Raw genomic sequence first — 21,503 nt, 5'->3', positions numbered from 1 at the left:
TAAATACGGCATTCGTTTCCATGGTAGCCGTCAACAGCGTTGGGTCCTAGTCCCTGTGCGGTCGCATTGTTTTACCAATGTAGCTCTGAAGACAAATATTCGTCTTCAGGCCATCTCAGCTGTCTTCCTTGTGAAAATAAATGAACAGTCGCTGTAAATAAATGGATTTTTTGTTGCTTGCAAACCACCTGCCGAGAGAATAAACTCTTTCAGCAGTTGGAGGACTCTTCGCCACATGTGACGTCATCTTCCATAGCCCCCTCGCTTGAAGAACGTTCAAAAATTGTGGCGGTACGTTGTTGGTTTAATGTTGTTACCTGTGATTATAGCGAACACATTTACGTTACAATTTTGTAGTTATATGTGCTGTTAATAAAAAGCTAATGTAAGAGGGAAGCCCATTGTGGATCAGATGTATCCATTCGTCTTGTTAGCTGAACTCTTGAACACAACATGGACGAAAGTCGTTTAGGTTGACATTTACGATAGTTTTACTATTCATTCGGATCCCCACGAGCTTCCGCTGAAATCTTCCTGGGGTCCACATACGATTATTTCAATATTGACAAATACTGACAGTACATTAGTAAAGCATAATGTACTGTGTCTGAATGTTTGCATCTGTGGCTTGTATGTATAGGATAACTCCAATGAATACGCATAGACAGTGAATATCTAAATACTACTACTTATCTATTATTATACTGCGTTGTTTTCTTCAAAGAATTCTCAGTAAGATAACTTTGTCATCGGTGATGCAGGGTGATCAGCTGACTGAAATGGCTCCGATCAAATTTGTCATCAAGGTAAGTGAATGAACAGTGTGCAAACCTTTATAGTACAGTAATAAACTGTGTGTATGCTTTGTTTTTCCCATGAACACACGTGTTGTCTCAGTCTCTAAGCTGTACATATTTGTGAACCACTCAGATGAAGCCGAGAGCAAAGCTTTTACCCATTTCCTGAGACTTCCATTTTAACATAAACAGTTTACACGGTAGCATGGCCGAAGAAAATCAACTTTGTGACCAACAGTGACAGGTATTATCAAAACAACCATTATATTCTTCATTTTTAAATGAAAATTTACCAACGGGCCATTTCTTCTCAAAAATAAAAAATTTCCTCATAAAGTGAATGGAAGAAGACAAAACTTCTGGCTTTCATTGCCAACATCTTCCCCTCACTGCCAAACAGGTGAACCTGAACTTCAGGTTAGCGGCCAACGTTTTGATTGTCCATTAAATAATTCACTGATAAGTTGTTGTGTTGAAGGGGAACACCACTGCCTGTAGCTTTCACAAAGTAACAAGGGAAAACAATGTTTTTCTTGCATTTACAGAGTGAACAATCGCTAATGGATTTATCCAGCTTTGTAATTATTTCTTTGTCCGCTAGAGGGAAGTACTGATACATTTATTGCTGTCTTTCCGTAACTGTCTGCTGCTGCTGTTCAACCTTCAGCTCAAGTTATTCAGAGGTCCTGCTCACCTTTTGCAAATCTCAGAATGGTTTGCCTCCCTGAGAGCTGTTGTTAATGGATGTAGCAATACAGGACAGGAAACTCATTCTATTAAAACGCCAAGCTGTTCATCCTCAGTCTGATTCCCTGTCAGGAATAATGCACATCAGATGTTTTTGTTAAGTGCAGGGAAAGCCGCTGATCTCTCTTTTGTTGATGTTTCATTTATTGAGAGTTTTGAACGAGGGCTTCAGACATTTGCACTGATCTCTCACATCCTCCATAATTCCATGTGTGCCTCGTTGACCAGATATTGCATTCACTCCCTTTATTTGTTTCATATGCATGCCTGCATACAGGCCACCCCCCTTTAGCTGGTTGTGGGAGAGTCAAACCCTGGAGGTTCACGGACGGTTCCTTCCCACTGGGCACATAATGATACAGTTGTGTTGCTCTGCCTGAGAAAATGCACAGAGCCTCTACCACGCTCAACCAGCTAACCACAAACAAGTATGTTAGAGAGGATCAGGCCAAACAATAGCATTCAAGGCGCTGCACTGGGCTCCTCTTTTGCAAAACAAATACCACTGCTTCCATGTTTTTGAATGAATGAATCAACTTCTTAGGATTTTAAAAGATAAAACTATATGGATACATTGTTTTTACAAAGGCATGTTGCAAACATCTGTGTATGTGAGTGCAAGGATTATTGAAGTAATTATGAGTTATGTTCTTGGATTCACAACGCCATGTTAAGTAGTCTGTTCAACGGCGTGTTTTACGATCCTCTCCCTTAAAATGTTTTCAAAGAGTCTCCCTCTCTGGTCTGTGGAACTGCAGGAGGTGCTGGTATGCTCCTTCTTAAATGGGCTTTAGACTATATAGTGACCTGCCACTTCACAGACCTCCCGAAAAGGGCCTGCAGGCAAAAACACTGATCCACTGAAGCGTTCGCTGTCTGCCAGGACATTACCACTCCAGAGCCCTACAATCTGCCTTCTATTAGCAATATGCACTGCTGCCTTCGAACATTTAATGTAGCTGGTTGAGACAGAGACCAAAGTGTTTTTAAGAATCAAAGGTTTGAGGTATCACAGAGCAGTTTAATGTCAGAGGTTTATGTGCTGTTTAGTATTGTTGTCACTGTGTAGATGAGCTCATATGGGACCACACATCTTGCCTCTGTACAAAATCAGGGCAGACTGATTAGAAACATTCTGCAACTTTCTAGCGTTGGGAATCTTTCATAAGTAGGTGACAGTGGCATCACAAAACATTCTCTTTGATCTCAGCTGTGCCCTACATTGTCATACAAGATTCAGAATTGATGATGAGGCCACACTAAGCCTGTCATTTCTGACTATCTATCACTTTCTCAGGCTGCGTCTGGCCGAGCTTTGTTTGCTGAGTGTTACCTGGGGATATTCCTGTCTGTTCTTGCTGCTCAAATTCCACTCCTGGGTTGTGTCTCTTTTTGTAATCAAATGAAGAGGAGTCAGGTGTGCTAACATTCAGCTGAATGAAGGGAGCTTTGCACACAGAACACTTCCGCACACTGTGTGTAAATAACACCCCCCTCAGTAATAATCAAGTGTCAGGGCTCAGCACTTGGTTTGAAAAATTGGTGTTGAACGTTTTCATTTCTTTTGAAGGGGAAACCCAGGTGACTCACCACAGAGAGCAAAGACAGAATGAGGTAAATAAAGCCTGAGAGCAAAGTTGTCACACCCACAGATCTAGAGAGCTCCCCTGGGTTCTTTTGCAGACAGACAGAGAGAAAGTCAGAAAAAGAGAGAGACAAAGGGAGAGATGCAAGTTTTATTGAGTGAGACCACATCTGCTGCCCCTTCTCTCCTAATGTAAACATCTGTGGCTGGTTAGTGTTAGCCTCTGAGCTAAGTGCAGTCCGAGAAGGTCTGGTTCTTATACGGCGCGATAGCGAAGGCAAAGGGCAGTGAGGTTGGGAGGCGGGTGATGAAGCCTTTCGTAGACTTTGGGCCCCGTGCCCAACTTGGAGCAGCACAAGCAGGAGGATGGAGTGCCGGGTCTGGGAGAGAGATAAGGGAAGGTAGAGAGTGTTTTGGGAACTGAGATTGATATAGACCAGAGCCCTGAAGACCAGGAAAAGGAAAGGAGCCATCAGTGGGTTTGAGTTGGGTTTTACTTATTTATAGGCAGACATCTTAATAGAATTATCTCATATTGTGGGCTGGTGTGGACAGTGGGCAGCTCACGTTTCAAATACTTGTAATGTTTGTGCATTGGGCAAGAAACAACAAGAAATTTAGCTTAGCCTGCAAGAAGACTCAGTCCTATTCATTCTGTGTGACAACAGACATAAAGTTGGCACATTAAAGGATTTGCTATTAAGTAGCACTCTTTGCTGCTTCTCATTCAGCCTTCAGCCTGTGTTCATAACTCTGAAAGGCCTGGACAAGGCAGAGAACAAAGCAGCGCTGGCCCACTTTAGTATGTATGAAAAGGCTAACTTCCTCTAGAACTTGACGCTTCATCAAACCTTTCTCTCCAACAACAGTGACAGTTTCTCATGGATTTGATTAATGAATATGTCAGGGTAATAAATACTTTTGAGCCTCACTTATGATGGTTTCATAGAGAGAGGCATGTGTGCAAGTAAAGGTGGTTTTCACTCTTTCAGCAAGTGTTCTGATTTTTTTGAGGCTCCTTGTGTGTTGTATTACTGCTTATAGAAAGTCTAATGTTGCTTGTGGAGATCTCACTTAAAAAGAGGCCACACATTGAGGTCATAGGTCATGGCAGCGGTCACCTTAGAGATCCACTGGCCACCCTTTGTGCTCAGGAGTGAACAAATTTAGACCACATGATGTGATGGTGGTTGGACCCTTTGTGCTAAATTAGATTCTACCCCTTTCAATCCCCCTCAACCGTCTCACACTATCGGCGACACTCCATACAAACATCCCTTAAAAGTGTTAGTATTAGCACCTAAACGGTGGAGCCTGGACTAGAAGATCCACTCTGCAGGGGGAGTTTAATATTTCCCCGAGTTTTGCCAGGCAAATGAATTGTTTTCTCATTAGTGTGATTGCATTAGTTTGCATTCCTGACATCCTCTGTTTTCGCAGAACAAATCACATGCTGTTTTTGTGTGTGGGGCAGACCGATGCTTATCATGAATGTCCAGTCCCCAGTCAAGTCTGGTTTGCTGCTCTAATATGATAAAAGGAAGTTAGTCTAAGGCTTGCTAGATGCCTGGCCTCCAGCCCAAAGCACAGACTCAATCAGAAGCTCAGAAACAAGGTAGGGGATTCACCCTGCTGCTGCACCACTCCAAACCCTCCTCCTTCCAAGATATTGATCAAATTAACCTTCTGTTGCTCTTCATGCAGCCTAGTATATTGAACTTGTGATCCCTGTCAGGACTGACGTGAATATAAAGCAGCATCATGAACTATGACCTAAATTTTGACAATAAAGTTGATTTATCATCACTTTTGTTGATACAGTGTCAACAGAACTTGAACTTTCACAAGACTTATTTCAGGGTTATTATAGCTGATGGGTTCATACACTCATCGGCAAAACCTCAGACACTAAAGGCAGGATTCCAAAGCCAGTCCAGCCCCAGGAAACCACTGTGAGACCCCAGAGACTGCCACTTGTCTGTCCCTCTGTTTTGATGGACAAGGTCTGACCCTCTGTTGCTAGGCTTTCCCACGCACGGGCAATTGTTGGAGGCAGTCAGTCAGCTGAGGCCACCAGTCAACCGTGGACCGCAGCGAGACAAAGAGCAGGGAATGCAGGGAATACTGATACATGTAGAGAAGACTTGACAGGCAACACCAACATATTTTATACATGAAGAGCCGGCATATGTGGGCGGCTCTGTTCTGATCCTCGCTGGTCTTTGTGTAACAGCTTTGGTGTATTGTTGCACTCTACAAGGTTTGCAAAAACTATTTAATTCCCATTTGCATTTGTCTTGATGATACTAATGATAACACATCCTTTAATACAGGTTTATATAATGTAGAACATCACAGTGTCTGCAGATATGAGAAGACTGAGTATGACTACAACAATTCATCTGTTGGTCATGTGGGGGCGCCCTTTCCTCTAGTTGACAGGCAAGCAGATGAAGGAAGCACCTTCACATCCAGTGTTCTTGAGATGAAAATATAAGAAAGAAAAACTTTATTATGGGTAAAAATATGATATATATTTGTAAATTAATTGGAATAAAACCCATTTAAAAGATTCAGAGTTTAACTTGATTTTCTTAAACCGGTTGACAAAAAAGTTGCTACCCAAGCTCATTTTAAAAAGGAGGAGGAGGAGACAAGTGAGTTTGGAGTTGGGAAATGTAGGCATGTGTCCAGAATCTGGACCTCAGGAGCCGGGGCCTTCCCCTACACACCCTGTTAATTCCTGCTCTCGCGTCATCCTGAGAACAAGGCCACAGGAACATCCCTCAAGTCTGGGTTGTAGGGTTTAGTCATCCTGTCTGCAGCCTTTCAGCTCAGGGGAACAAGCCTGGCGAAAACCAAACCTTTAGACTCCCGATTGCTAAATTAATAACCTCTTCTGTTTGTGCACCATTGTTTCCAGCTCTTCATGATGAGCCTGAAATCTGTTTGACTCTGCTGTTATACTCCCTTCAATGTATTTTGATGCCTCATCACTGTTGGTTTTAGGGCAGTACATGTTACTCCTCTGTTTCATGTTGTGGGTGGTCTCAGTCCATTACTTCCTTGTCCAGGGAGAGGAGAAGTTCACACGAGACACACATCCATTTGTTCTCGGCAGCGGGCAGCTTTTGCACTCATGTGTAAACCATAATCAGGCCAGCTTGAGAAAGATGTAACGGCAAGTTAACCAGCCGCGTCGTTTCTGGCCTCCCGGTCCCTTGTAGCTTATTGTCATTGACACAATGATGTAGTGCTTCAGGAATCCACTCTGCAGCCTTGTACTCAGCTTTCTGCAGTACTCTAAAGTTGTGGGTGCAGAAGTACAGAACCGTAGATTGCCTCAGGGCAGCTCTGGGGAGTTTAATCACCACTCTGCTGCAATTTAGTGTTCTCCTCATTTATATGGTACATCTTTATGATTTCTGTCCAGCCCTGTGGCCTTGTGCTGCAAAGTTTATAGAACAGGAAACTTCTTTTGGTGCTGCGAGAGGGGAAATACGAGGAGGCAGATACATTTTTTCTAAGGGCATTGGAAGTGAGATGGCCAAACAGGGAGTGAGGGGATTGCTGTGAGAGGCCTGGGGTGATGTTGGAGGACATAGGGGGTCGTTTGTGGTTTGTCTCGCTGTCAATCACCCACACTCTTATTTCCTTTGTTGTCTGCGAGCTCAATGCCCCTCAGCAACCTGTGGCTGTCCTTCCTCTTTGTGTTACAGTGTGGGAACTTTGCTGTGCTGGTGGATCTCCACGTTCTACCCCTGGGCGGCCAACAGGACGCCAGCTGGTTTACTACGAACCACATCGAGGTGAAGACACAATGAGAAGAAGGGTGTGCGTGTGAATAAGTGTGTGAGTGAATATATGGCTTCTGTTCTGCTGGGGACCTTTTCTAAAGAAAGCAACAGCATGGAATCTGAAATGACTTTGAGCCCTGTGTTTTCTCCTCCCAGAGGTTTTCATTGTTGCTCTTTCTTCACCTAGAGTTTCCTAGTGGCCTGTCACTGTAGACCTCATTAGTCTTCTCTTGTTTGACTGTGCTCCTCGTTAATGTTTACTTGGAAAGTGCAGTCACAACCTGCGCTGTCTCAGTGGTATTTCAACAATGATGTTTCATTAAGTTTGCATTATTTGTAGGAAGTTACAACACTGGTTCGTGGTGCTGTGGATCACAGGGTAAAGCTGTATGCCGCGTGCCTCCACAGTAAAAGACAAGCCAAACAAAAAAAGGAGCTGACACCTGCTTCAGCATTTATTGCAAAAGGTAACACACAATTCTGTCACAATTCTTTTATCTCCTTTATTTTGTAAGTATATGTATATATATATATATATATAAATACAGCATAAGATAGACAATAGACTCTTAAGTAAACAATAAACTCTTAACTTAATATATAAAGATAAGATTCAAGTAAAATGAAATCAGATAAAACAAAATGTAAAGAACTACCTAAATTAGCAGTTAGAATATTGTACTTGAATGGTTGATGGCATTGCACAAAGAAAGGCAGATTATTATTACTACTGTCCTCTTACTCTATTTCCTCTCCCCCTTAAGTGAGGAGTTATAGAGCCTGATGGCATGAGGGACAAATGGCAACAGCCCATCATTGTAAAATTATACTGTATTGCTTTGCCATTCACTACTGTGCATAGCCTCTTCATGTGTTTTCTTCAATTGTTTGACTTGATCTTTTTAAGCAAATGCACCCAAGCTCTAGTTAATGTGTTTTGATTAGTTGCTCATTACTGTGGAACGTTGTTATCTTTGTCTTAGGCCTGTCCATCAACTCTTGAATTAATACGATGGTTTACTTTGGCTGCGAAGTCAAAAACCATTAATTTTTCACCGCTCTCTGTTTGTGCGTGGAGGTGGGCCACTGAGCCCTGCTAGCAGGATTGGAATGAAGCTGCAAAACATTATGCAAAATATTTTATGGCTACCTTTTGTGGGGTAGTGTGGGTGGAAAGACTACAGAACTTGTTAGGGCACGATGGCTGGCTCTCTACGCCCAGGGTGTGACCAGCGGAGGCATGAGCTGGTTGTTGTTTAAGTTTTTATATTATGTTGTAGTGTTTAACTTGGCACGTTGATGCCACATTTCTACAAGTGAGAATAGAAGTCCAACAACAAAGTTTGTTACTGTCCGTTTTTTTTTGTAGCTTTGCCACACCTGTGTTCACCTACGCTTGCCCTGGTACATATATACACATAAAATCCTCTTATGTAGTCATCAAGAGAGAAAAATCTGTCTATTTTCTGTCAGTAGTTGGGTTGCCATCAGGGTATTTTCATGTGCATTTTGAAGTATCACATTCAAAAAGGCAGAAACAGTAAAATTATGCTGACTTGATTTGACATTTGCATTTTTGGAGAAAGAGTAAACGCACTAAACAGGAAATGGAAGCTGTTGGGTTTTTTTTAATTTATTTTTTTATAAAGAAGCTCTGATGTAGTGAATCCAGCTGTTTCTGCTACCCTCCCAGATATGCCTCAGCTTTATCATCGTCTCTGGACAGCATGTGACATGTCCTATACCAGCTGGTACACAACTTGTCCTAATGAAAGTAATTCCTCAATTTTGTTCTCTTCGTTTTCCACTTTGTTTGTTACAGCCATACATAAAGTCGTTTGTACTGCCATTTTCTGGTGACATTTTGTTGCCTGTTTTATTTGCTCCAAGCCAGTTGATAGAAACACATCTAATGGGCTTTTTGGGGGGGACAATATCAACTTGTTTCTTAAAGTTAGCTTGACAATGAAATGGAAGCACAACTAAAGTGGAAAAGGCAATTTAATTCCTCCCAGTTTATCTATTATGTTACATTCGCCAGCCACCCGCACACATGCCTTTGAAGCAGGGTAAGGCCAGCTTCAGAGGAGCCCCCCAGCTGTGTGTTGCGAGGCAGACAGGTTTGTCACAGGTAGCAGTTAAGGGCAGTTAAAGTGGGCTCACTCAGCAGGGCAAGCTTGACTGTGAGAGTGGGATTACAGGGCAGGCAGCCCCATAAAGTTGCTCCTGTGGCTATAGCTCTGTGTCTCATGCTTCTCTCTACTTGTCTCCCTCAGTAAACGCTAATCATTTGTGTGCATGCGTAAATGCACATGTACTAAGATGCATGTGTAGAAGTGCAATTTGTCGATACGCATGCAGTAAACATGGGGAGGTATGTGGTTGATTTTGCGCGTATGTGAATATGTGTGTGCACAGTAGCAAACAAACGTCGGTGGGAATCAGAAGGACAGTGACAGTGTGTTTGTGAGGTATATCCTCCCCCTGGGCAAGGTGTGAACAGGCTGACCGAGTAAAGTTACTGCACATCATGACTCATATTCCCCGTGCCAGACTGAGGAGAGACAGACATCTCTAATGATGGCGATCACAGGCGAGGGCTCCGCACACACTCGCTCCACTGTGTGAACAAGGGAACGATCAGTGTTTCAGCAGTGAGATATGCATGTAAAAATGATTAAGCTCCTTGCAGTCTTGCCAGAAAGAATGTAACCAGTGGAACATGACTCCATACCATATCGGAGAATTTTCCCTTCTCAGAACATGAAAAAGTATGGTGCCTCACACAGACCTGAGTTCTCGAGTCCTATTAAAGGTCTTAAGTGAGCATAATGACATTCTTGGTCTTTCATTGTCCTGTGTGAGGGAGGCAGCAGAACAGTAAAGGTGGAGACTGACTGTGAGAAGTGAACAGGAAGGCAGGAGCCATAAAAAGGGGAGGACAGACCATCGGCTCAGGGAGGGAAGCCCAACAGACCTCAGGGTGGGTATTAAGTACTGAGGTCATCCATTCCGCAAGCAGGTTAAATGCTAACCTGCTAATCCTCAAGGACTTTCTTGCAGGGAGTGTAAATTGGTTTGCTGCATGCTTCAGTAAAAGACATTTTTATGTATGTCTGTGTAACATTATATTATCTGAGAGCAGAACTGAGCTGGATGTCCAGAGGTGAGATGTGTATGTGTGAGAACATGCGCTCATATATGTTGTTGTATATAGGAAGAGGTGTGTGTGTGTGTGTGGGGGGGGTTGGGCGGTACTGATGTCTGGGCCAAGAATAGGAGGATGGAGTGTGCTGCTATGTGTGAATTGGTTTTGGAGGGGGATTGTGGGTCTTGTATGAGGTTGTGTTTGAGCTGGTGCCAGCCTTAAGGACAGCATAGCTGCCTCAGCTGTTGGCACTTCAAATGAGTCATCAACAGCTTTAACATTCCAAGGACCTTCAGTGCGAATGTTTGTAGTTATCTCTATGGGTCATTGTTTCCTCAGACGGGTCACGTATTAAAGGAAAAACCAACATAACATGAATTAGTGAGGTGTTGAGCTATCACAAGCTGCCAGAAAAGCTTCACTGCATCTTGGCATACAAATCTGTGGAACTCTACTGGAGATTTGACCAAAATGTCCCAAATCTCCCAGAAATGTTCAGTTGGGATGAGATCAGGTGACTGTGAAGGCTACAGCATGTGATTCTTATTTGATTCTCATTAAACTGTTGAGTGACATCTTGTGCTCTATGGATGGAGTCATTAACTTCCTGTTGTGCACACTTTTATTGAGGATTTTCCTTTATTCGTCGCTCGTCTGGATGCCCGTATGCTTGCTGTGTTGGGTGCATATGTGTGTATAGCAGCCCGTGAACATGTCACTGAACAGCGTGTCCTGTATTTTTGGCTGACATAGATCCAAGCCATTTCTTCCTGTCTCTGAAGCAATGGCCTGCAAAGGCCACTTTCCAACTGTCAAGCCCCACCCCCCCTCTTCTTCTTTTTTTTTTTACCCAGGCTTCTTGAGACTTCATGATTAGCTCATAGTGATGTGATTTATTTATGTTTTTAGAGAGATGAACAGAGGGAGCTTTTCCCACCAAACATCTTGGCTCTGGACATGCAGAATGCTGGACATGCTCGACTTTAGACGCTTAGGATCTTGGGAGAGGCCTCTCTCATTCTCCCTAGTAGACTGTGTTGTACACACCCACATTTCTCAGAGTAATTACAGATTGAAAATGGGTGGATGGATAATAGGTACTCTGTGCTTTGTGGAATACATTTTTGTCATATATGATCTGCGATCAAGGAAACTGGTGGTTATTCTCTGTGATAGAGAGGGTGTCACCTCCACATGCTATCATCGCTGCTCTGAAGAAAACCCAGTCAACCCATGTAAGACACAGCCCTCTTGGGTAACATCGATTACTGGACAGACTGTCCATCCGATTCCCAGCTTTTGCATTAGATTTGACTTTGTGTGTAAACTGCTGACTCGGTCTGTGCTGTTTTGATTTTCCTTTGGGCTTACGTTAGTACTGTTTTACCTTAAGGAGATATTGATTTTGCAGTTTGGAATGGTGAATGTGGATGTGAATATAAACTGAGAGGGCCCATTGTACACAGATTTAATGAACACACCATTTCAAACTGCCAAAACACATTACCAGATGTCTACTTTTAATATCAATAGAACCACGCAAAGCACTTCTCTGTAGTCTGACCTCGTATCTGAGGACCTTCCTTCCAGAAGTTGACTGGCCCTGGCAAAGGCTCCTGGTGGCACCGAGGGTCTGTTTTAGCCCATGGCAGAGCTGGGTCCTTCTTCCTCTTCCTGCACAGGTGCCAGGGCTTAGAGGGAGGGAGCACCTGCCAGTCTGTTTCCCCATGGCCACGGCAGGCTGGAAAGGCATTTTCCCAGGCTCCCCAGATGAATGGTCACTAATAGCCGTGGGAGAGGGCTTTGCGAGTGCTGCACAGTGTACCACTGACTCCTCTTGGCAACCCTATGAAGGGGGCTTAAGGCAGCCTGGCTACAACCATTGCGAGAAAAGCACAAGTGTTGCTGGATAGCTTTACTCTTGGAAAATGTGTTTACGAATGGCCATCTCCCTCCCAAAGAAGAATGCGAAGGGTGTGTAGATACAGAAAAGGAGATGTTAATTTCCTCTCTGGTTGGCCTTTTAAAGGCCTACCGTCTCAGGCTAAAGCAGTTCACATTTAGTGAAACTGCAGGGTCAAAACGTGAGAAAGCTAGACATGAATAAGTAAAGTGTTGAAGCTCCCTCGTAGGGAGAATCAGTGCATGTCAACCTTTTACACCCCCACTGTTGTTTCACCATAGCAGGTTTGTTGTTGTGACAACCTGTGTCAGCCTCCCTTGTTCTTCTCTGTGCTACCACAGCTATTACTATTTATACGATGGCTGCTATGTGAGGGACCGGTCTTTAAATAGAGAGGCATGCCTGTGGCAGAGTTACCTGCCCTGATCTGTGTTACTGGGCGTGAGGCAGCCTGGGATTAAGGCAATGGTGAAACAGAGACCTGTGACAGGAACAAAGGAATTCCAAGGCCCAGGCTGGAAATGGATCCTGATCAGAGTTGCTCCAGCTAGCGTACCCCTCTCCCTGCTCCCCCTTCCCGTGCAGGCCCCTGCTGGGCAACCCCCTTCCTCCCAGTGCTTTGTGGTGTTGCTGTGGCTCTTAAAATCCCTCGCGTAAGCCCCAGGCCCCAGCAGCAGTACATAGGACAGTCTGACTCCACTGTCCAGCCGCCTTAAAATAATCTCTCCTCTCCTTTCCTCTCCTGTACTCTTTTCTTCTCTACTCTACTCCTTTCCTCCTCTCCTCACTTTATGTTTTCTCACTTTCTCTTCTTTTCCCTCTCCACAGGGTCAGCTGCAGTCTCTTAGGACACAACCGCAATCCCCGCCATAGCTGTCACACCACACTCTTTTCCCATATAATTAGGGCCTGAGCCTGAGCCTGAGCACGGATCACATTCATGTGACTGTTCACCGCAATCTGGTTGGGGAGACGGCACACACTCTCTTGAACTCATACTAAGTGTTCAGCCTTGTTTCAGGAATTACGGAAATGTTTCAGAGGATCTTGTTGTTTTTCTCTGCCCTTTGCTTCACTGTGATAGAAATGGGCCTTGGTAAAGTGCTCTCAGTGGCTCTGTGCTAAATTTGCAGAGTGTTGTCAGGAAAGACGTTATGACGACTGTGCAACATGCACTTTGCTGCAGATGAATCGTACGCTATTATGTTATTCAAGCGTCTTTAGTCAGTGAATTCAATTTTGAGCTCAATTTAACAAATGTTTTCTCTCCTTTCTCTTTGGCAGTACCCATCTGTTATCATTCATTATCACGGACACTGGTGGCAGAACCTTGATAATATCAACATGTGTGCTATGGTTCATCTGTCTGGATTTATAAACACATCTTTGCAGATTTACTGAGGACCCAGCAGGCAGAGACAGCCCCCTTTGACAAGACCATGATGTGACTTTTAAAGGGCCAACGCAGTGCATAACTCCAGTCCAAAAAGTGCTCTGCGCAACATTAACCCAAATGAGCTTAGTGCAAAATGGGCTGTTTGCAATGCATCCTCTGGATGAGGTAGCTATAAAGAGAGTTGTGTCTAATTAAGCTGTAATAATAATTGAATATGACATTTTGTATTGTAACTGCATTTCTCTCATCAGATTATATTTCTGAGAAATAGATTTTCTTCCCTTGATAATTGTTCTCTGGTCCAAAATGTTCCCCACCACTTTAGTCACATGCTACATTATGGGTTGGCCTGAGCTACCATGCTGCGGCGTATTTTGTAACTGCGATGAAGGGGTCACCCAAATGTTAAATTGAACACTCATGTGCAAATATTGTTTCAGGTGGACGTTGTGCAGGATGATCAGGCACAGTGCTCCACTACAGCCGTAGTTACAGTTACACACAGAGGGTGATGTCCTTCCAGGAAAGCCCCCACTTACACATGGGCAACTTCCTCATGCACTCTCATCCTTCACCACTCCACCTCTCTCTCTCACTCTAAGCACCAACTCTCCACCCACACTTGAAGGCCGAGGGAGGGGGTCCACTTCAAAGCAGAGATGTCAAAAGAGCAGGATTCTCCGGCACTGATGTCTGACTGTCCTGCTGATTCAACTCCTGTTCATAAAGTGGTTGCGTGGGAATTGGAGTTTTCCTGAGATACAGTCATGGTATTAACATGCATACTTCAACCCAATTAATTGGAGAAATTGCGTTGCAGGACGGAAGCTAAGATCTCACCTACATTCACTGTGAAAAGCAAGTTACTGTACAACCTGGAGCTTCTCATTCCCATGATTTTGAAGTTCCTTAATGATTAAAAAAAAAAAAAAAAAAAAGACTTTTGTTGTTGTGCTCCTGAGCCTGAACTTTACATCCTCCTGCTCACCTGTGGGACCAACAGAATCAGATCCGTTCTGGTTGCAGTCATTTTCAAGCTTTGGACTGAACTGCTTTGCCTAAGAGGGTACATCGCTGCCAGGAATCACCTTTCCTTCCTTCCCCTCTCACGGCTGCTGCAAAGATACTTTGATGAAGTGTCGAGCGGATCTTAAAGCGCTTTACAATGTTACTTCATTCCTTCAAATGCTGATGGGAGTACGTGCAATACCTTGCAAGGTGCCAATTAACTCATCAAGAGCACTTGTTGGCTCAGTGTCTTGCTCAAGGACACTTTGACATGGTCTTGGGGGGGCAAGTGACCCTTTGGCCTCTTCCTCCAAGGAATGCCACCCACCTGCAGAAGTATTGCCACAGTCCTGTCAGAAACCCAATTAAACTACATGGCCAAGAGTTCAGTTCACTCTGGTTAACACTGAACTCAAAGTATGAAAAAAATTCTACATTCATATGACCTCAATAAAATGAGGTTACTGGAAAAACTTATCTAAGTGCATTTAAAAAGGACTGTACTTAGGTATATATAGGAATCAAGCCATAACCTGCATTTTCCCTCAGAAAAACTTCCATAATGGAGCAGAAATGCTTATGGATTCCTGCATGAGTCACAACAACACGGGCTGCCAGGAATGCGGATGGTGAGGAGAAGTGGGCTATGTTTTCTATGGCTGCTTTAATGATCTCCTCCGGATATGACTGAAGTTAATGAAGTCTGTTCCATGGGCTCTTACCTTTGACCCCAGTCCGAATGCCTCTCACCTCTGTCTGTTCCATTTACAGTCCTCGACACTCTTGCTGCCTTATGGTTTGTTGACTTTTCTTTCCTCTCATTGTTTTCCAAGGAAGCGGTGAAAGCTGTGGGGATGTATGTGTGCATGTTTGTGTCTATGTGTGATTTGAAAGCTCACTTTTCTGGCCTTGGCACCAGTCCTGGGGAGTCTCTTTTATTCAGCTTTAGACTTGTGGTACATTACAAGATGATAGTCGTCTCTCCGTACAAGTGGCTACAGTATTATCTACCACATTTCTGAGAACATGGCGTGCTAGCTTGTTTATTCTTTGATTTGACCTCTCGTTAATATTGTTGTGCATTGAGTTTCTAAGCAATGAAAGAAGACTACTGTCTCTTACAGGAAGTACAAATAAAACCCTTTAAAGTTTGTAGATCTGGATACTTAACCACTGCAGGCCACAGTTGCCACAGAAAGGCACCACTCATTCCCAGAGGAGGCACCGGCAAACTGTTTGTGAGAGAGAAACATGAATGTAAGCTTAGCACGAGAGAGCCTGGGCAGAGGGCCAAGAGCAACTCTGCGATGTGCCGGACACTATAAAGTTGAAGCAACAGCTGATGTCTCGGGCCATGCCCGACTGGTTCCCAACTCTGTGTCCAGACGTCCCTGTCAAACTTGTCCTGGGAATTGGCGAGCTCAACCCACCAGGGAAAGCAATGAGAAAAGCTGTAGAGCTAGACATGAGGCGAAGAAGTCTAATGGATTATATCAAAGCCTCCAAAAGCATAAAACGCAATGAATGGGCAGTGAGAGATGCTTGGTTCCTGGTCATTCCAGGACCCAGAATGGGCAGAGAAAACAAAGCAGATACAGATCTGCATTCCACTCTGGGTTAACATTCACAAAAGGCAAGAGACTGCTGGTTGGCTATCCAAATTTTCCTGAATTTACCTATAAAGAATTTCTCTTAGTGTCTATCACAAGCAAATCAAAAGTATCAGAAATTATGGTAATGCAGTTTTAAAGTAACATATCTTGAGTTACTCTGTGTTTTCCAGTCCTGGTGTTAAAGCTCCTCATCGAGCCCATGTAGATCACCTTTCAGTCACCTGACCTAATATCTTCCTGGCTGCATTAGAGGCCTGAACATTCAGAACTGATGGTTCAGACTGAAAGTTGATTTGTCGAATTGCATCCTCTATAAAACATGTCCACTGCATATTAAAATAGCTACTATTTATGCTCAGAGTAGACATGGATGTTCCATTCTCAGCTTGATTCTCTAAATTGGCAGATTAGTTATCTTCTTCTATCCAAGTTCACGAGGTACTGAATCCTCCATTATCTGTCTTGGTCTTTGCCCCGCCCTCCTGCTCTCTCTCCCCCCAACCGGTCAAAGCAGACGTCCGTCCCCACGGATCCTGGATCTGCTCCACGTTCCTGCCTGGTAGAAGGAAGGTTTTCGTGGTCGCTATTGCAGAATGTGCTTGCTGATGGAGGATGATTGGGTCTTAATTCGTTGAAGGAGTGAGGTGCTGGACCTGCTCTACCTGTGAAGTATCATGAGATCACTTTTGTTGTGATTTGGTGCCGTGCAAATAAAATGGACTTGACTTGACTACAGAATCAAGTTGTAAGATGATTCCTGTAAGTCCTTGTGTACCATCTAGCAAAGCTGTCACATATGGCTTCATGGCGAGGAGTCATTCCAGGTTCTGGAGCCCTTCTGGCTCTCCAACATCATCACTTTGAGCCAATATGTCACATGTCAGTTCCTGAATAGATAGCTTGGATGAAAAATAATGGAGACCAAACAGCATGAAACAAGTGCTTACAAATGAAAAGCTGTAAAAGATAAGCTTCTTCTCACACCATATGTATGTTTATTCTCAATAAATCATCTTTCATGCTGTGTCTACAGATGTGTTGCCATAAATCTCATTTTAATCGCACAGATAAGGGATTGTTCTGTCTCGGAGGGGTTTAAATGTGTGTTGACAAGTCTTGACTAAACTGTCCAATGGGAATTTTGCTGTTGGCTACATTTCTACTGGCTAGATCTGCAGGATGAGATTCATTCCTGTTGCAGTTAACCTGACAAGTGTTTCCGCCTGTTACTTGGATAGCTACTTTATTATCTGCTGAGAATCGTCGATTGTATTTGCTCAGGTATCGAGGCTCATAATTGCAAAACAGAGTTGATTGTGTCATATATCAACTTATCTTTTCTTTCATTATGTTAGCAGAACTTCATTGGAAAGACTTGTGTTTGCTAATGCACTGACCCCAATTCTGCCACAAACACGGGAAAGCAAAGAAAGCTGAGGTGGTGCCATTAATCACCGAGCAGGGGACCTTACCGTATACCTGTGGCAGTCTTGTGGCAAACTGTCTCTGTAATTGCATGTCATTATACAAGGAATCACAAGACGGCTTCTTTTGAAGACGATAATTAGATGCTTTGAGCCGGAGTCAAGATGACATCAGCTGACAGAGAAAGGAGAACGGTTCATCCAGGCGCCTGCACACGTGTGTGGGCCAGCGCTCTTAACGGGCTGTCTGCTGTGTGTTGTATGCGTGTTCTTACCATTGCACCATGTGGCCTGTGTTTGTCCTACATGTTGGCTTCCCTACTGATTTCATTGATAAATGATGATCAGCGTTGTTTTCCCTTAACCTGTCATGGAGGGAGGTTTCCTCTCCACGTAGCACTACCCACTGGCTACTGTTACACATATTTGACATGATTCAGGGAGCTCTAAAAAACCTTGAGTGCAAGAGGTCATGGTTTTCTCAAACTATGGAAAACATAATCCTGTAATTGCTGTGAAAATACAAATACCCCCAAATGTTATCTATTAATGATGTTTTCACACGGCAACTGCAATATGAGAATACAAGCAAGTTTTGGATGAGCTCTGTATTAAGAAGAGGAAAAGCAGCAGAGTGGAGCATCTGGTTGGGCTGTGGGGATGTACCAGACAGGGCCTGTTAGCTTCCCAGCACTGTTGTCCTGTTTGTTTATGAAGAACAACTAGCTAGCGTTTTAGCCAGACCATTGCTTTTAGTCAACAAATTCCTACTGGATTAGGCAACAGGCCACTGTGTCTACCCAGCACATCTTACATACCATGATGAACATTCCACGACAAATAGAACCGAGGGCCATGACACGGTTTCTCAGCCAAACTGGGAGGTCAGTTGAATGACAACAGAATGAAGAGGGTCTCCCGTCAGGGTATGGTGGGCCTAAGATTGTTTTAAGTTTACCACAAATATGTAACCTAGCAAGAAACTCTTCCAAACTCTGGCCAATAGAGCTAACAGTATATTGAAATAGATATACGTAGAAATTATACTAATAAGAAATTACAGCTTCACTTTCAGGTTTTTTGAGTGTTGTTTTTTATTCAAGCCCAGCCTGGCTCTGCTCTACAGAATGTAATGTCTGTTTTCTGCACAAAAATAAGTTCGGTATACTCATCCATTTGGTGAGTAAAGTCTGCTTCTCATTCTTAAAGCAGTGCCAGTCGGGGAAATTCATTATAAGTATTTACACTGGATCAAGTATTGCTTTGAGTCACTGTCTTAGCAACATTTTCCCGACCAACAAAATTACTTGAAGGCTGTTTTGTCTCATGATGGTAAATTGAATAAATGTTTTTATTGTGTCAGGGAAAGACAACAATGCTAACACACACAAACCATCCACAAAGTCCTAAACACAAGTAACTTCCCCAGGATTGAAAATGGTATCGCATGTTCAGATTAAAGGATCATGAATGTCAAGTGTCCCTGAGAGGTGTTGCGCTGCTACAAGCTGCCAGAACAGCTTCAGTGTCTCTGGACCTCCACTCAAATGATGCATTCTTTCTGAAGATATTCTCTTATTCTGTGTTTGATGATGACGATGGAGAGTGCTGTCTGAGACTAATCTGTCGAAAATCTCCCATAGGTTGTCAATTAGCTTGAGATGCGACGATTGCAAAGGCTATAGAATATGATTCACAATCTTTTTGACTATTTATTTATGCTGGTACTTCCATTTCTCTGTTAATTTTTTTGTGCTTTGATTTGAAGGTACAAACTTCAACCTGGTGGCCAACTTTCTGAAACGCCATTCCAACTTAAGATGTATTGCCAAGCAGGTCTATGGTGGTATGTATTCGGCATGTTTTCATGAATCAATTCCCAGTTAAATGAATCAGAAATAGACATTTCAAGGACTCATGCTCAGCCCAATTTCCCACAGAAAGGGCCAGTCATCTGTGGCCTGCGTGTTGATTTTGCTCCCCCTCACTTGTTTTTATGTCCTGTCCCTACCTGCTTGGGTGTCGTTGAGAACCGTCAGTCATTAAGTGGTTCCCGGGAGACACAGCTGAGAGTGGGAGAGAGAGATTGAAGGGCTGTCTATGGAGGGCAGTGAGAATCTATCTCCATGGCCCATCTAGTATCTATGACCCTTAGCCACCTTTTCATGGGACCAACATGTCTCTCTTCCTGTCAGTAAAGTTAATATCTGCTCCCTAGGGGCCCTGATGTTAAGACAGTACTGACCTGCTGCAGACTGAGATGATGGCTTTCTCAGCAGGTCTGTTACTCATCAAATTAGATCCAGGCTCCTGGGGTCAAAGGCTGGGTAATTGGGCCCACGGTGTAAGCCGTACAGCAGTCAGGACATGGAAAAGCTTTCATTAGCCATAAAACAGATGGTTAAAACAATTTATCTGGCAGAAACACAATGCAAGGATTCCACCCTTATTACTGCTAAAAATACAAATTTAATCCATGAAGGACCATAGGGATACATATACAGTCATTAAATACAAAACTAACGTTATGATATGCATGGACTACGCAACAGAAAAACACATTTAAATCAACTTACAGAGGCTTTAATGCATGGACGCAAAGAAGGTAAAGGCACAAAACACGGACAAACACCTAAATGTGGTCAACAGAAAATTTCACTACCGACACTCACCTTTCCCCTATGATCCAAACCTGCTACTCTCTACAGGTGAGTACAATTACTTGTAACCACAGGGCATCAACTCACTGGCACACACCCATCACCCAGGTGTCACTGAGTGCACACACACAACTAAGCTTTGTACTTCCTCTGCTTTTGGCACGGCGGTGTTTGTAGTCTTGTCTAACCACTTCAATCAATCAATTAAGCGTGATTTAGCCAACACTTTTCATACATTTGTGTCGTAGTGCGAAATGTCTCACAGTAAATCAGAAAGCAGTGCCAGGATGTCACACCCTTCAAACCATCATCGCAGAAAATATCAACATAAAGCAGATGGTGTCAACAGATCGTCTGACAGGAGTACAATCTCAACTTTGTCTCCTTGTTACTACTCGTGCTGAAAATATTAAAATCAAAGGGCTGATTTATGTTTGTGGACCACCTGGAAATTAGCATCAGCATGGGTTCCCAAATGAACTCCAGTTTCATAAATACAATCATTAACGATCAAAGCTAATGATGATGATGAGCTTACGATGAGCACGAACTACGCCACAGGTTATCACTTTTGACTAAACTTACTGTAGCGTTAATGCACCAATACAAGGAAAGTGAAGACACAAGCCCGGACAAACACCTCAGTGTGGTCAACAGAAAATTAGTCTCCTTACGCTCACCTGACCCCATGACCCAAACCTGCTACTCCCTACAGGTGAGTACAATTACTCGTAACCACAGAGCACACACACACGTACACACCCATCAAACAGGTGTCATTGTGTGCACACACACAAACCAAGCATGTGCGTATGAAGAACACTAACTTGGATGGCTTCTAAAGCCACCACAGCTTTGCACGTCCTTTGCTTTTGGCACGATGCCATTTGTAGTCGTGTCCAACCACTTCAATCAGTCAAATTAAACGTTATCTCACACTTTTCACACATTTGTGTTGCAGAGCAAAATGCTTCACACGAAAACCAAAAAGCAGTGCCAGGATGTCACACCCTCCAAACCATCATCGCAGAAAATACTAACATAATACAAAGGAACTTAGGAACTCAGGGTGACTTGAAAAGAGCACAAACCAGAGGTGAGATTAAAATAACTAGATGAAATAATATCTTAATTACTAAAAATAATTATTGGATAACAAGTATGACCTGTAGCTTTGAGTAAAAGCTGCACTTCAAGTAAAACAGGTGAAGAAGGATGAAGAGCAAAAGACCTAAATAAAAGAGCAGGTGCGATGTAAAAATAGGAAACTAAATATATGTACACTTGTTTGCAACTGCTGTTTTGATGACAGAAACACAGCATTCACAAGTGCAGTATTTACAGACAGAAAAAAAAATAGAATAACTTCACACAATGTTTACCACTGACCTTATTTAGCCAATTAACGGAAAAGCTGTTCAAAAA

At 43.3% G+C, this 21,503-nt stretch overlaps 1 protein-coding gene across 2 annotated transcripts in view; it reads left to right on the top strand.

Annotated features, from left to right (window-relative positions):
- The window catches only part of slx4ip (SLX4 interacting protein), a 37,190-nt gene that overhangs the window by 349 nt on the left and 15,338 nt on the right, over positions 1 to 21,503 (top strand). The window contains exons 2-7 of one of the 2 annotated variants that reach the window (XM_086180446.1): positions 214 to 291; positions 762 to 806; positions 6,849 to 6,938; positions 7,267 to 7,393; positions 19,187 to 19,264; positions 21,040 to 21,174. In XM_086180446.1, the coding sequence (XP_086036572.1) occupies positions 780 to 806; positions 6,849 to 6,938; positions 7,267 to 7,393; positions 19,187 to 19,264; positions 21,040 to 21,174 (457 nt within the window). In that variant the 5' untranslated portion in view covers positions 214 to 291; positions 762 to 779. Of the gene's footprint in view, positions 1 to 39; positions 292 to 761; positions 807 to 6,848; positions 6,939 to 7,266; positions 7,394 to 19,186; positions 19,265 to 21,039; positions 21,175 to 21,503 lie in introns of those variants that run through there. The other variant, XM_086180447.1, reaches the window with a different exon arrangement.

This window comes from Aulostomus chinensis, chromosome 16, assembly GCF_037954235.1.
Source record: "Aulostomus chinensis isolate RoL2024-O1b breed Wild chromosome 16, RoL_Achi_v1.0, whole genome shotgun sequence".
NCBI classification, from domain to species: domain Eukaryota; kingdom Metazoa; phylum Chordata; class Actinopteri; order Syngnathiformes; family Aulostomidae; genus Aulostomus; species Aulostomus chinensis.
This window is presented reverse-complemented; position numbering and strand designations above follow the sequence as displayed.